Source organism: Oncorhynchus masou, chromosome 28 (genome assembly GCF_036934945.1).
Source record: "Oncorhynchus masou masou isolate Uvic2021 chromosome 28, UVic_Omas_1.1, whole genome shotgun sequence".
Lineage (NCBI taxonomy): Eukaryota > Metazoa > Chordata > Actinopteri > Salmoniformes > Salmonidae > Oncorhynchus > Oncorhynchus masou.
In genome coordinates, this window is record NC_088239.1 from 7,831,799 (window position 1) to 7,847,391 (window position 15,593).

At 44.2% G+C, this 15,593-nt stretch overlaps 1 protein-coding gene across 1 annotated transcript in view; it reads left to right on the top strand.

Annotated features, from left to right (window-relative positions):
- LOC135518500 (procollagen C-endopeptidase enhancer 2-like) overlaps positions 1-15,593 on the top strand; it is a 35,071-nt gene that overhangs the window by 3,248 nt on the left and 16,230 nt on the right. The window contains exons 4-7 of the mRNA XM_064943673.1: positions 2,000-2,124; positions 2,663-2,799; positions 3,722-3,885; positions 15,324-15,407. Of these exons, the coding sequence (XP_064799745.1) occupies positions 2,000-2,124; positions 2,663-2,799; positions 3,722-3,885; positions 15,324-15,407 (510 nt within the window). The remainder of the gene's footprint in view (positions 1-1,999; positions 2,125-2,662; positions 2,800-3,721; positions 3,886-15,323; positions 15,408-15,593) is intronic.

Consider the following 15,593-nt stretch of genomic DNA (forward strand, 5'->3'; position numbering starts at 1 on the left):
TTCAGCTACAGTTCACAGTAGGACGAGGCGAATGAAACACAGGAACACAGTTCACAGTAGGACGAGGCGAATGAAAAACATGAACACAGTTCACAGTAGGACGAGGCGAATGAAACACAGGAACGTCTCGACACAGTTCACAGTAGGACGAGGCGAATGAAAAACAGGAACACAGTTCACAGTAGGACGAGGCGAATGAAACACAGGAACGTCTCGACACAGTTCACAGTAGGACGAGGCGAATGAAAAACAGGAACGTCTCGACACAGTTCACAGTAGGACGAGGCGAATGAAACACAGGAACGTCTCGACACAGTTCACAGTAGGACGAGGCGAATGAAACACAGGAACGTCTCGACACAGTTCACAGTAGGACGAGGCGAATGAAACACAGGAACGTCTCGACACAGTTCACAGTAGGACGAGGCGAATGAAAAACAGGAACGTCTCGACACAGTTCACAGTAGGACGAGGCGAATGAAAAACAGGAACACAGTTCACAGTAGGACGAGGTAAATGAAACACAGGAACGTCTCGACATAGTTCACAGTAGGACGAGGCGAATGAAACACAGGAACGTCTCGACACAGTTCACAGTAGGACGAGGTGAATGAAACACAGGAACACAGTTCACAGTAGGACGAGGCGAATGAAAAACAGGAACGTCTCGACACAGTTCACAGTAGGACGAGGTGAATGAAAAACAGGAACGTCTCGACACAGTTCACAGTAGGACGAGGTAAATGATACACAGGAACGTCTCGACACAGTTCACAGTAGGACGAGGCGAATGAAACACAGGAACGTCTCGACACAGTTCACAGTAGGACGAGGCGAATGAAACACAGGAACGTCTCGACACAGTTCACAGTAGGACGAGGTAAATGAAACACAGGAACGTCTCGACACAGTTCACAGTAGGACGAGGTAAATGAAACACAGGAACACAGTTCACAGTAGGACGAGGTGAATGAAAAACAGGAACGTCTCGACACAGTTCACAGTAGGACGAGGTGAATGAAAAACATGAACACAGTTCACAGTAGGACAAGGTGAATGAAAAACAGGAACGTGTCGACACAGTTCACAGTAGGACGAGGTGAATGAAAAACAGGAACGTCTCGACACAGTTCACAGTAGGACGAGGAATTTGTCACGGCTTGTTTTTTCCCGGACGGAGTGTTCTAGAGGCAGACGGGTCAGCGCCGTCCTGTCCTCTTCTCACCAGGTGACGTCTCCCGGAATTAGTTTGTGGAATTTTAATGGTTGGTTGTATACCTTCTCTCTTGTCTCTGTACCTCTTCAGAGGCTGACAGCTAGAATGTCTCTGGGTCTGTCAGTTTAGATAGACTGGTGTTCTTCACACACCTGATGCTGGAGCAGATGGACTGTGGTTGCTCTGTCTGTCTCCCCGTTCCTGGGAGTGGTTAAAACTGAAAAACACCACACAGCCCTCTCCCATTGGTTCAATGTCTATTTTAGTTACTCAGACAAATTGCACTCGCCGTCGTCTGCCAGCCATGAGTATGGGAGCTCAGCTGTAGTGGAAACACTGTTCGTCAATAAACTGCATGTTACAGGAGATCCCACAGTGTTTTTCTTAAAGATCCACAGATCTCTTGCCAGTCCAAAGCAGCATGCGTGGTAGACTGACGTGTTCTCTCTCCGATGTGTGATGGCTTGCCTAGCGTGTAGACTTCCTGTTAACAACTCATTCCAGCAGGGGACCAAGGCATAGAGACAGACAACTGTCTTTTTTAGTTACTCGTAAATCACAACGGAAGCATGAGATGAGAGTTAGCCTACTGATTAGAACATTCTAGGTCTCATTATAGAATTATTTCATGCACAACATTCCGTCCTTTGACGTTAAAGAGGAAGAGATATTTTGCACAATAAGGAACGATGTTCAGTAGTTCTTTAAAGGAACAGCATGTGGAGCAGTACTATCTGCCAGGGACGATAACTAAACATTGTGGTTTGACTTTGCACCCATCAGGGGACCAGTACTGTGGAGGTCATCTGGATAAACCGTTCGGGTCAATTAAAACCCCTAACTGGCCTGAGAAGGACTACCCCGCTGGGGTGACCTGCTCATGGCACATAGTGGCTCCTAAGAACCAGGTGAGTGTTACTACCAGATGCCTCAGCAGTAGTTAATTGGGGATCCTAACAAATACTACTACTACTACTCACAGTTCAACTTGACGAATGACACCATTGAGAGTGATTGAGATCGTTTGAGGTTTTCACATCATTGCTTTGTGGTTTGCTCATGTTTAGTGCTGCACAGTGTAATACACCTTTAGAATGTGGGCTGAAAGCAATGCGTTCTATATAACCTGTGTTCTATATAACCTGTGTTCTATATAACCTGTGTTCTATGTAACCTGTGTTCTATGTAACCTGTGTTCTATGTAACCAGTGTTCTATATAACCTGTGTTCTATGTAACCTGTGTTCTATATAACCTGTGTTCTATATAACCTGTGTTCTATGTAACCTGTGTTCTATGTAACCTGTGTTCTATATAACCTGTGTTCTATGTAACCTGTGTTCTATGTAACCAGTGTTCTATATAACCTGTGTTCTATGTAACCTGTGTTCTATGTAACCTGTGTTCTATGTAACCTGTGTTCTATGTAACCTGTCCACTAACACAGATCATTGAGGTGAAGTTTGAGAAGTTCGATGTGGAAAGAGACAACTACTGTCGCTACGACTACGTGGCCATTTTCAACGGGGCAGAGGTCAACGATGCCAAGAGGATCGGGAAGTACTGTGGCGATAGCCCCCCAGCGTACGTCACACACCTGTTTATACTCTGCATTTATCTTGCTAATGTAGCTACCGCTTATCGTTTTGATCTTGATCAACAAATCAATTCGCATTTGATTTGTCACATGCACCAAATACATGAGGCGTAGACTTTACAGTGAAATGCTTACGAGCCCTTTCCCTACAATGCAGAGTTAAAAAGTAAGATCAAAACCACCCCAAAAAATAAAAAGGAAACAGTAAGAGAATAAAATAACAATAACGAGACTATATAGAAGGAGTACCCGTACTGAGTCAATGTGCAGGGGTACCAGGTAGTAATGACACTATATACAAGGAGTACCAGTACTGAGCCAATGTGCAGGGGTACCAGTACTGAGTCAATGTGCAGGGGTACCAGGTAGTAATGACACTATATACAAGGAGTACCAGTACTGAGTCAATGTGCAGGGGTACCAGGTAGTAATGACACTATATACAAGGAGTACCAGTACTGAGCCAATGTGCAGGGGTACCAGTACTGAGTCAATGTGCAGGGGTACCAGTACTGAGTCAATGTGCAGGGGTACCAGTACTGAGTCAATGTGCAGGGGTACCAGGTAGTAATGACACTATATACAAGGGGTACCAGTACTGAGTCAATGTGCAGGGGTACCAGGTAGTAATGAGACTATATACAAGGAGTACCAGTACTGAGTCAATGTGCAGGGGTACCAGGTAGTAATGAGACTATATACAAGGAGTACCAGTACTGAGTCAATGTGCAGGGGTATGAGGTCATTGAGGTAATATTCCCATGTAGGTGGGTGTAAAAGTGACTAGGCAATCAGGATAGATGGTAAACAGGATAGATAATAAACCTACAAATGCCTGATTTTCTGAATAACCTATGCACAATGTATTCATTAGCCTATGTGATCTCTCTCTCTTCCCCCCCCCTTCAGTCCTGTATTCTCTGAAGGTAACCAGCTCCTGATCCAGTTCCTCTCAGACCTCAGTTTGACTGCAGATGGGTTCATCGGCCACTACAAGTTCAGACCTAAGAAGTTCCCCACCACCCCGGTACCACTGACCACCACCACCCCAGCTGCTACCACCAGACCCTTACGTAGGTAGCTCTCTTTCCTCTGTTTAATCCAAGCAGGAGATATATTTCCTCTTGTCCATCACATTAAAGTCTTGTTGTTACAATATAAAATGCTTTTAGCACTACAGAAATCCAGTTCAGTTTCATCATCATCTTCAGGCTACACGTGTGGCTTGAAGTTCTACTGAGGCATTAGCCTGGTCCCAGATCAGACCTACTGTGGTATTAGCCTGGTCCCAGATCAGACCTACTGTGGTATTAGCCTGGTCCCAGATCAGACCTACTGTGGTATTAGCCTGGTCCCAGATCAGATCTACTGTGGTATTAGCCTGGTCCCAGATCAGACCTACTGTGGTATTAGCCTGGTCCCAGATCAGACCTACTGTGGTATTAGCCTGGTCCCAGATCAGACCTACTGTGGTATTAGCCTGGTCCCAGATCAGACCTACTGTGGTATTAGCCTGGTCCCAGATCAGATCTACTGTGGCATTAGCCTGGTCCCAGATCAGACCTACTGTGGCATTAGCCTGGTCCCAGATCAGATCTACTGTGGTATTAGCCTGGTCCCAGATCAGACCTACTGTGGTATTAGCCTGGTCCCAGATCAGATCTACTGTGGTATTAGCCTGGTCCCAGATCAGATCTACTGTGGTATTAGCCTGGTCCCAGATCAGATCCACTGTGGCATTAGCCTGGTCCCAGATCAGATCCACTGTGGTATTAGCCTGGTCCCAGATCAGACCTACTGTGGTATTAGCCTGGTCCCAGATCAGACCTACTGTGGTATTAGCCTGGTCCCAGATCAGACCTACTGTGGCATTAGCCTGGTCCCAGATCAGATCCACTGTGGTATTAGCCTGGTCCCAGATCAGACCTACTGTGGCATTAGCCTGGTCCCAGATCAGATCCACTGTGGTATTAGCCTGGTCCCAGATCAGACCTACTGTGGTATTAGCCTGGTCCCAGATCAGATCTACTGTGGTATTAGCCTGGTCCCAGATCAGACCTACTGTGGTATTAGCCTGGTCCCAGATCAGACCTACTGTGGTATTAGCCTGGTCCCAGATCAGATCCACTGTGGTATTAGCCTGGTCCCAGATCAGATCTACTGTGGTATTAGCCTGGTCCCAGATCAGATCTACTGTGGTATTAGCCTGGTCCCAGATCCGATCTACTGTGGTATTAGCCTGGTCCCAGATCAGATCTACTGTGGTATTAGCCTGGTCCCAGATCAGACCTACTGTGGTATTAGCCTGGTCCCAGATCAGATCTACTGTGGTATTAGCCTGGTCCCAGATCAGACCTACTGTGGTATTAGCCTGGTCCCAGATCAGATCCACTGTGGTATTAGCCTGGTCCCAGATCAGACCTACTGTGGCATTAGCCTGGTCCCAGATCAGATCCACTGTGGTATTAGCCTGGTCCCAGATCAGATCCACTGTGGTATTAGCCTGGTCCCAGATCAGATCTACTGTGGTATTAGCCTGGTCCCAGATCAGACCTACTGTGGTATTAGCCTGGTCCCAGATCAGACCTACTGTGGCATTAGCCTGGTCCCAGATCAGATCTACTGTGGTATTAGCCTGGTCCCAGATCAGATCCACTGTGGTATTAGCCTGGTCCCAGATCAGATCCACTGTGGTATTAGCCTGGTCCCAGATCAGATCTACTGTGGTATTAGCCTGGTCCCAGATCAGATCCACTGTGGTATTAGCCTGGTCCCAGATCAGATCCACTGTGGTATTAGCCTGGTCCCAGATCAGATCCACTGTGTTAGTGTCTGTTGCCCAGGATGAAAGGCAATGGAGCACACACCAAGGCTGGATGGCAGTTCATCTGGCCTGGAAGCCAGTCATAACATCAGTCCCCTACATGTTATCACTTTCTTCTAGTATTTTTACATCTGTGATTTGTCAACTCGGACAGAGCTAATGGGAAGGGGGGACAAGTAAACACCCCAAAGAGACACCCTGTTCCTTTTTATAGATAGACCAACTAGATGTTCTGGAGCCCTAAATCCTGTTGACTCTGTACATACCAAACCTCCTACATCCTGTTGACTCTGTACATAACAAACCTCCTACATCCTGTTGACTCTGTACATAACAAACCTCCTACATCCTGTTGACTCTGTACATAACAAACCTCCTACATCCTGTTGACTCTGTACATAACAAACCTCCTACATCCTGTTGATTATGTACATAACACACCTCCTACATCCTGTTGACTCTGTACATAACAAACTTCCCACATCCTGTTGACTCTGTACATAACAAACCTCCTACATCCTGTTGACTCTGTACATAACAAACCTCCTACATCCTGTTGACTCTGTACATAACAAACCTCCCACATCCTGTTGACTCTGTACATAACAAACTTCCCACATCCTGTTGACTCTGTACATAACAAACCTCCCACATCCTGTTGACTCTGTACATAACAAACCTCCCACATCCTGTTGACTCTGTACATAACAAACTTCCCACATCCTGTTGACTCTGTACATAACAAACCTCCCACATCCTGTTGACTCTGTACATAACAAACTTCCCACATCCTGTTGACTCTGTACATAACAAACCTCCCACATCCTGTTGACTCTGTACATAACAAACATCCCACATCCTGTTGACTCTGTACATAACAAACCTCCCACATCCTGTTGACTCTGTACATAACAAACCTCCCACATCCTGTTGACTCTGTACATAACAAACTTCCCACATCCTGTTGACTCTGTACATAACAAACCTCCCACATCCTGTTGACTCTGTACATAACAAACCTCCTACATCCTGTTGACTCTGTACATAACAAACCTCCTAAAGGTAAGGACCTCCTGGGCTAAGGAATGATAGTTACTGGTTGAAGTATCCTGGGTTAAGGAATGATAGTTACTAGTTGATGTATCCTGGGGTAAGGAATGATAGTTACTAGTTGAAGTATCCTGGGTTAAGGAATGATAGTTACTAGTTGATGTATCCTGGGGTAAGGAATGATAGTTACTAGTTGAAGTATCCCGGGGTAAGGAATGATAGTTACTAGTTGAAGTATCCTGGGGTAAGGAATGATAGTTACTAGTTGAAGTATCCTGGGGTAAGGAATGATAGTTACTAGTTGAAGTATCCTGGGATAAGGAATGATAGTTACTAGTTGAAGTATCCTGGGGTAAGGAATGATAGTTACTAGTTGAAGTATCCTGGGATAAGGAATGATAGTTACTAGTTGATGTATCCTGGGGTAAGGAATGATAGTTACTAGTTGAAGTATCCTGGGGTAAGGAATGATAGTTACTAGTTGAAGTATCCTGGGATAAGGAATGATAGTTACTAGTTGAAGTATCCTGGGATAAGGAATGATAGTTACTAGTTGATGTATCCTGGGGTAAGGAATGATAGTTACTAGTTGAAGTATCCTGGGGTAAGGAATGATAGTTACTAGTTGAAGTATCCTGGGATAAGGAATGATAGTTACTAGTTGATGTATCCTGGGGTAAGGAATGATAGTTACTAGTTGAAGTATCCTGGGGTAAGGAATGATAGTTACTAGTTGATGTATCCTGGGTTAAGGAATGATAGTTACTAGTTGAAGTATCCTGGGATAAGGAATGATAGTTACTAGTTGATGTATCCTGGGGTAAGGAATGATAGTTACTAGTTGAAGTATCCTGGGGTAAGGAATGATAGTCACTAGTTGAAGTATCCTGGGATAAGGAATGATAGTTACTAGTTGAAGTATCCTGGGGTAAGGAATGATAGTTACTAGTTGATGTATCCTGGGGTAAGGAATGATAGTTACTAGTTGATGTATCCTGGGGTAAGGAATGATAGTTACTAGTTGAAGTATCCTGGGGTAAGGAATGATAGTTACTAGTTGAAGTATCCTGGGGTAAGGAATGATAGTTACTAGTTGATGTATCCTGGGGTAAGGAATGATAGTTACTAGTTGATGTATCCTGGGTTAAGGAATGATAGTTACTAGTTGAAGTATCCTGGGTTAAGGAATGATAGTTACTAGTTGAAGTATCCTGGGGTAAGGAATGATAGTTACTAGTTGAAGTATCCTGGGGTAAGGAATGATAGTTACTAGTTGAAGTATCCTGGGGTAAGGAATGATAGTCACTAGTTGATGTATCCTGGGGTAAGGAATGATAGTTACTAGTTGAAGTATCCTGGGGTAAGGAATGATAGTTACTAGTTGAAGTATCCTGGGGTAAGGAATGATAGTTACTAGTTGAAGTATCCTGGGGTAAGGAATGATAGTTACTAGTTGATGTATCCTGGGATAAGGAATGATAGTTACCAGTTGAAGTATCCTGGGGTAAGGAATGATAGTTACTAGTTGAAGTATCCTGGGGTAAGGAATGATAGTTACTAGTTGAAGTATCCTGGGGTAAGGAATGATAGTTACTAGTTGATGTATCCTGGGGTAAGGAATGATAGTTACTAGTTGATGTATCCTGGGGTAAGGAATGATAGTTACTAGTTGAAGTATCCTGGGGTAAGGAATGATAGTTACTAGTTGAAGTATCCTGGGGTAAGGAATGATAGTTACTAGTTGAAGTATCCTGGGTTAAGGAATGATAGTTACTAGTTGATGTATCCTGGGGTAAGGAATGATAGTTACTAGTTGAAGTATCCTGGGTTAAGGAATGATAGTCACTAGTTGATGTATCCTGGGGTAAGGAATGATAGTTACTAGTTGAAGTATCCTGGGTTAAGGAATGATAGTTACTAGTTGATGTATCCTGGGGTAAGGAATGATAGTTACTAGTTGAAGTATCCTGGGGTAAGGAATGATAGTTACTAGTTGAAGTATCCTGGGGTAAGGAATGATAGTTACTAGTTGATGTATCCTGGGTTAAGGAATGATAGTTACTAGTTGAAGTATCCTGGGGTAAGGAATGATAGTTACTAGTTGAAGTATCCTGGGGTAAGGAATGATAGTTACTAGTTGAAGTATCCTGGGGTAAGGAATGATAGTTACTAGTTGATGTATCCTGGGTTAAGGAATGATAGTTACTAGTTGAAGTATCCTGGGGTAAGGAATGATAGTTACTAGTTGGGGGTAAGGAATGATAGTTACTAGTTGATGTATCCTGGGGTAAGGAATGATAGTTACTAGTTGATGTATCCTGGGGTAAGGAATGATAGTTACTAGTTGAAGTATCCTGGGGTAAGGAATGATAGTTACTAGTTGAAGTATCCTGGGGTAAGGAATGATAGTTACTAGTTGAAGTATCCTGGGGTAAGGAATGATAGTTACTAGTTGGGGGTAAGGAATGATAGTTACTAGTTGATGTATCCTGGGGTAAGGAATGATAGTTACTAGTTGATGTATCCTGGGGTAAGGAATGATAGTTACTAGTTGAAGTATCCTGGGGTAAGGAATGATAGTTACTAGTTGGGGGTAAGGAATGATAGTTACTAGTTGATGTATCCTGGGGTAAGGAATGATAGTTACTAGTTGATGTATCCTGGGGTAAGGAATGATAGTTACTAGTTGAAGTATCCTGGGGTAAGGAATGATAGTTACTAGTTGAAGTATCCTGGGTTAAGGAATGATAGTTACTAGTTGAAGTATCCTGGGGTAAGGAATGATAGTTACTAGTTGGGGGTAAGGAATGATAGTTACTAGTTGATGTATCCTGGGGTAAGGAATGATAGTTACTAGTTGATGTATCCTGGGTTAAGGAATGATAGTTACTAGTTGAAGTATCCTGGGGTAAGGAATGATAGTTACTAGTTGGGGGTAAGGAATGATAGTTACTAGTTGATGTATCCTGGGGTAAGGAATGATAGTTACTAGTTGATGTATCCTGGGGTAAGGAATGATAGTTACTAGTTGAAGTATCCTGGGGTAAGGAATGATAGTTACTAGTTGAAGTATCCTGGGTTAAGGAATGATAGTTACTAGTTGATGTATCCTGGGGTAAGGAATGATAGTTACTAGTTGAAGTATCCTGGGTTAAGGAATGATAGTCACTAGTTGATGTATCCTGGGGTAAGGAATGATAGTTACTAGTTGAAGTATCCTGGGTTAAGGAATGATAGTTACTAGTTGATGTATCCTGGGGTAAGGAATGATAGTTACTAGTTGAAGTATCCTGGGGTAAGGAATGATAGTTACTAGTTGAAGTATCCTGGGTTAAGGAATGATAGTTACTAGTTGAAGTATCCTGGGATAAGGAATGATAGTTACTAGTTGAAGTATCCTGGGGTAAGGAATGATAGTTACTAGTTGAAGTATCCTGGGGTAAGGAATGATAGTTACTAGTTGATGTATCCCGAGGTAAGGAATGATAGTTACTAGTTGAAGTATCCTGGGGTAAGGAATGATAGTTACTAGTTGAAGTATCCTGGGGTAAGGAATGATAGTTACTAGTTGATGTATCCTGGGTTAAGGAATGATAGTTACTAGTTGAAGTATCCTGGGGTAAGGAATGATAGTCACTAGTTGATGTATCCTGGGTTAAGGAATGATAGTTACTAGTTGAAGTATCCTGGGGTAAGGAATGATAGTTACTAGTTGATGTATCCCGAGGTAAGGAATGATAGTTACTAGTTGAAGTATCCTGGGGTAAGGAATGATAGTTACTAGTTGATGTATCCTGGGGTAAGGAATGATAGTTACTAGTTGAAGTATCCTGGGGTAAGGAATGATAGTTACTAGTTGAAGTATCCTGGGGTAAGGAATGATAGTTACTAGTTGGGGGTAAGGAATGATAGTTACTAGTTGAAGTATCCTGGGTTAAGGAATGATAGTTACTAGTTGAAGTATCCTGGGGTAAGGAATGATAGTTACTAGTTGATGTATCATGTGGTAAGGAATGATAGTTACTAGTTGGGGGTAAGGAATGATAGTTACTAGTTGAAGTATCCTGGGTTAAGGAATGATAGTTACTAGTTGAAGTATCCTGGGGTAAGGAATGATAGTTACTAGTTGAAGTATCCTGGGGTAAGGAATGATAGTTACTAGTTGATGTATCCTGGGTTAAGGAATGATAGTTACTAGTTGATGTATCCTGGGATAAGGAATGATAGTTACTAGTTGAAGTATCCTGGGATAAGGAATGATAGTTACTAGTTGAAGTATCCTGGGTTAAGGAATGATAGTTACTAGTTGAAGTATCCTGGGTTAAGGAATGATAGTTACTAGTTGATGTATCCTGGGATAAGGAATGATAGTTACCAGTTGAAGTATCCTGGGATAAGGAATGATAGTTACTAGTTGAAGTATCCTGGGATAAGGAATGATAGTTACTAGTTGATGTATCATGGGGTAAGGAATGATAGTTACTAGTTGAAGTATCCTGGGTTAAGGAATGATAGTTACTAGTTGAAGTATCCTGGGTTAAGGAATGATAGTTACTAGTTGAAGTATCCTGGGGTAAGGAATGATAGTTACTAGTTGAAGTATCCTGGGGTAAGGAATGATAGTTACTAGTTGAAGTATCCTGGGTTAAGGAATGATAGTTACTAGTTGATGTATCCTGGGATAAGGAATGATAGTTACCAGTTGAAGTATCCTGGGATAAGGAATGATAGTTACTAGTTGAAGTATCCTGGGATAAGGAATGATAGTTACTAGTTGATGTATCATGGGGTAAGGAATGATAGTTACTAGTTGATGTATCCTGGGATAAGGAATGATAGTTACTAGTTGAAGTATCCTGGGATAAGGAATGATAGTTACTAGTTGAAGTATCCTGGGGTAAGGAATGATAGTTACTAGTTGATGTATCCTGGGTTAAGGAATGATAGTTACTAGTTGAAGTATCCTGGGGTAAGGAATGATAGTTACTAGTTGAAGTATCCTGGGATAAGGAATGATAGTTACTAGTTGAAGTATCCTGGGGTAAGGAATGATAGTTACTAGTTGAAGTATCCTGGGGTAAGGAATGATAGTTACTAGTTGAAGTATCCTGGGTTAAGGAATGATAGTTACTAGTTGAAGTATCCCGAGGTAAGGAATGTTTTTTGGGGCGCACACACACAACCCTTTATTGGTTTTCCTTCACTGAGGCCAGTACTCACAATATCAAATCCCTAGTCAGATGATCGCCTTGGCAGCCCCCCACCATGATGTAATCTGGGCCCTGTGATGACTGCCTCAGATTGTCTTATCTTTCAGGCGTGTTGTTCTCGGCCAGTGAAAGCAACATTTGGACAGTGGTTGGAGAGTCATTCTCTAGTCTTCCCTATACCATAGTTCCCCACTACCATAGTAGCTTTGATTGTAAAAAACAGATGGTAGCCAGCAGTAACCAATTTTTGTTTTAGTTTGTATTTAACTAGGCATAAGAACAAATTCTTACATGTGACAATGGCCTTGTTCAGGGGCAGAACAACAGATTTGTACCTTGTCAGCTTGGGGATTTGATCGAGCAGATGTTTGGTTATGAGTCCAATAGCTCTAACCACTAGGCTACCTGCTGGGGAAGCACCTATACTTTGAGCATGAACAGTACATCATTATTTGATTGTTTTTTATTCATATTATTATTCATATTTTTAGCGTCTTGGGTGTAAGAAAAAGTGTTTTTCAAATTAAATGTATTATTATTATGAATATGAATATAATGTGGGGCAGCAGGTAGCCTAGTGGTTAGAGAGGGGTGGCAGGTAGCCTAGTGGTTAGGGGGGGCAGGTAGCCTAGTGGTTAGAGAGGGGTGGCAGGTAACCGAGTGGTTAGAGAGGGGGGGCAGGTAGCCTAGTGGTTAGAGAGGGGTGGCAGGTAGCCTAGTGGTTAGGGGGGCAGGTAGCCTAGTGGTTAGAGAGGGTGGCAGGTAGCCTAGTGGTTAGGGGGGCAGGTAGCCTAGTGGTTAGAGAGGGGGTGGCAGGTAGTCTAGTGGTTAGGGGGGCAGGTAGCCTAGTGGTTAGGGGGGCAGGTAGTCTAGTGGTTAGGGGGGGCAGGTAGCCTAGTGGTTAGGGGTGGCAGGTAGCCTAGTGGTTAGGGGGCAGGTAGTCTAGTGGTTAGGGGGGCAGGTAGTCTAGTGGTTAGGGGGGGCAGGTAGCCTAGTGGTTAGGGGGGCAGGTAGTCTAGTGGTTAGGGGGGCAGGTAGTCTAGTGGTTAGAGAGGGGGTGGCAGGTAACCGAGTGGTTAGGGGGGGCAGGTAGCCTAGTGGTTAGGGGGGGGGGGGGGCAGGTAGTCTAGTGGTTAGAGAGGGGGGGGGTGGCAGGTAACCGAGTGGTTAGGGGGGCAGGTAGCCTAGTGGTTAGGGGGGGCAGGTAGTCTAGTGGTTAGAGAGGGGTGGCAGGTAACCGAGTGGTTAGGGGGCAGGTAGCCTAGTGGTTAGAGAGGCGGGGTGGCAGGTAACCGAGTGGTTAGGGGGGGCAGGTAGCCTAGTGGTTAGGGGGGCAGGTAGTCTAGTGGTTAGGGGGGCAGGTAGCCTAGTGGTTAGGGGGCAGGTAGCCTAGTGGTTAGTGGAGGGGGTGGCAGGTAACCGAGTGGTTAGGGGGGCAGGTAACCGAGTGGTTAGGGGGGCAGGTAGCCTAGTGGTTAGGGGGAGGCAGGTAGTCTAGTGGTTAGAGAGGGGGGTGGCAGGTAACCGAGTGGTTAGGGGGGGCAGGTAGCATAGTGGTTAGGGGGGCAGGTAGTCTAGTGGTTAGGGGGGCAGGTAGTCTAGTGGTTAGGGGGGGCAGGTAGCCTAGTGGTTAGGGGGGGCAGGTAGTCTAGTGGTTAGGGGGGCAGGTAGTCTAGTGGTTAGGGGGGCAGGTAGTCTAGTGGTTAGAGGGGGGTGGCAGGTAACCGAGTGGTTAGGGGGGGGCAGGTAGCCTAGTGGTTAGGGGGGGGCAGGTAGTCTAGTGGTTAGAGAGGGGGTGGCAGGTAACCGAGTGGTTAGGGGGGCAGGTAGCATAGTGGTTAGGGGGGGCAGGTAGTCTAGTGGTTAGAGAGGGGGGTGGCAGGTAACCGAGTGGTTAGGGGGGCAGGTAGGCTAGTGGTTAGGGGGGCAGGTAGCCTAGTGGTTAGGGGGGCAGGTCGCCTAGTGGTTAGGGGGGCAGGTCGCCTAGTGGTTAGGGGGGCAGGTAGTCTAGTGGTTAGTGGAGGGCAGGTAGCCTAGTGGTTAGGGGGGGCAGGTAGCCTAGTGGTTAGGGAGGGGGGGCAGGTAGCCTAGTGGTTAGAGAGGGGGGGCAGGTAGCCTAGTGGTTAGAGAGGGGGGGGCAGGTAGCCGAGTGGTTAGAGTGTTGGGCCACTAAACGAAAGGTTGCTTGATCAAATCCCCAAGCTGACAAGGTCAAAATCTGTCTTTCTGCCCCTGAACAAGGCAAGGCCGTCATTGTTAATAAGAATTTGTTCTTAACTTAATAAAGTTTTAAAATAATAATGTGATCTGTTATGTAGGATTCAGTGGTGGTCGGTGCCTTTTAAGATGAGGGAGGATTAAAAAAATGTAATCAACATCGCCTTACAGCATATTGGATGACTGTCATTCATATTCCATTCACCCAGCTCAATGTAACACTGATAGGTTTAGGCTACTACATGATACTCAAATGTTCCCTATACCAGTCATGAGGTTGCTACAACCTAGCCTATGAATGAAAGTTTACAACGTAGGTGCACACAGGTCGAGAGAATTTTGAGTAATCAAGGTAATAGACAGTGACACATTCAATACTGACTTGCACACTCTTGCCTGCATCTAGCTGATCTAAGGTGTAATCATTAGTCCAACAGTTGCAAACAAGAGTTTCTATTGGATAAATTCAGGTATGTTTATCCCCATTTCATTCCGTTTAAGAAACGTTTTTCAACAGAATCGGGGCAATGATTACACCCTTGATCACATGCAAACACAGTTCACTTTCATAGCAGCCACATACAAAAAACTGGTTGTATACAGTATATAATTCCTTCTCGTATCTATCTATGCGCTCTCCTCCTCTCACCTTTTCCCTTCGCTTGTGGACTTCAGTGCACAACACATCAGCTGTCTGTACATAAAAACTTTCCAAGCCAAACCTTCATATCATGACCGCTTCACACAGCCACCATCGTTGACACATTTTGTATTGAAGTCAGTGTACCCAGAGGAGGACGGAAGCTAGCTGTCCTCCGGCGACACCAAGGTGCTACCTTACAGACTGCTGGTTAATTAAAGGCTTCTGTAGACCTTCATCGCAAAATAGTGTGTTTTAATCAATTATTTGGTGACTTGAATATATTTAACTGTAGTTTTATCTCAAAATGTTTCACTATTTAAGATGGTCCTCTCTTTCCTCCTCTGTCCTTCTCTCGGGAGCCTCCACTGGTAGGATTCGAAGTTACTTACAGTTTTCAATGGGATGTGTTTGTACTAATTAATTAGCCTATGTTTGATTTCAATGCATTCCCTGAATTGTCTCGAGATTAAATAAAATCAACCCAAATCCTACTTGCTAGCATCACCCGAATGTGGAAGAATTTGAATTAAGGGACTGTGTTGTCTTTTTCTCTCTATGTCTCCCCAGCTCTGAAGTACTCTGTAGGTTTGTGCCAGCAGAAATGCAAAAGAAGTGGAACCGTTGAGAGCAACTACTGTACCAGTGACTTCGGTAAGAGAAATACTATTTTCCCTCAGCTAATGCTACATCTGTTACTATGGCTGCCCTACCTAAAGCTGCCAGTACTACTGTCACAAATACCAAATACTTAGCAGGAACAAACAATAACAGGTCAACAGTGTGTGTGTGTGTGTCAGTCAAATCAAATCAAACTTTATCTGTCACATGCGTGGAATA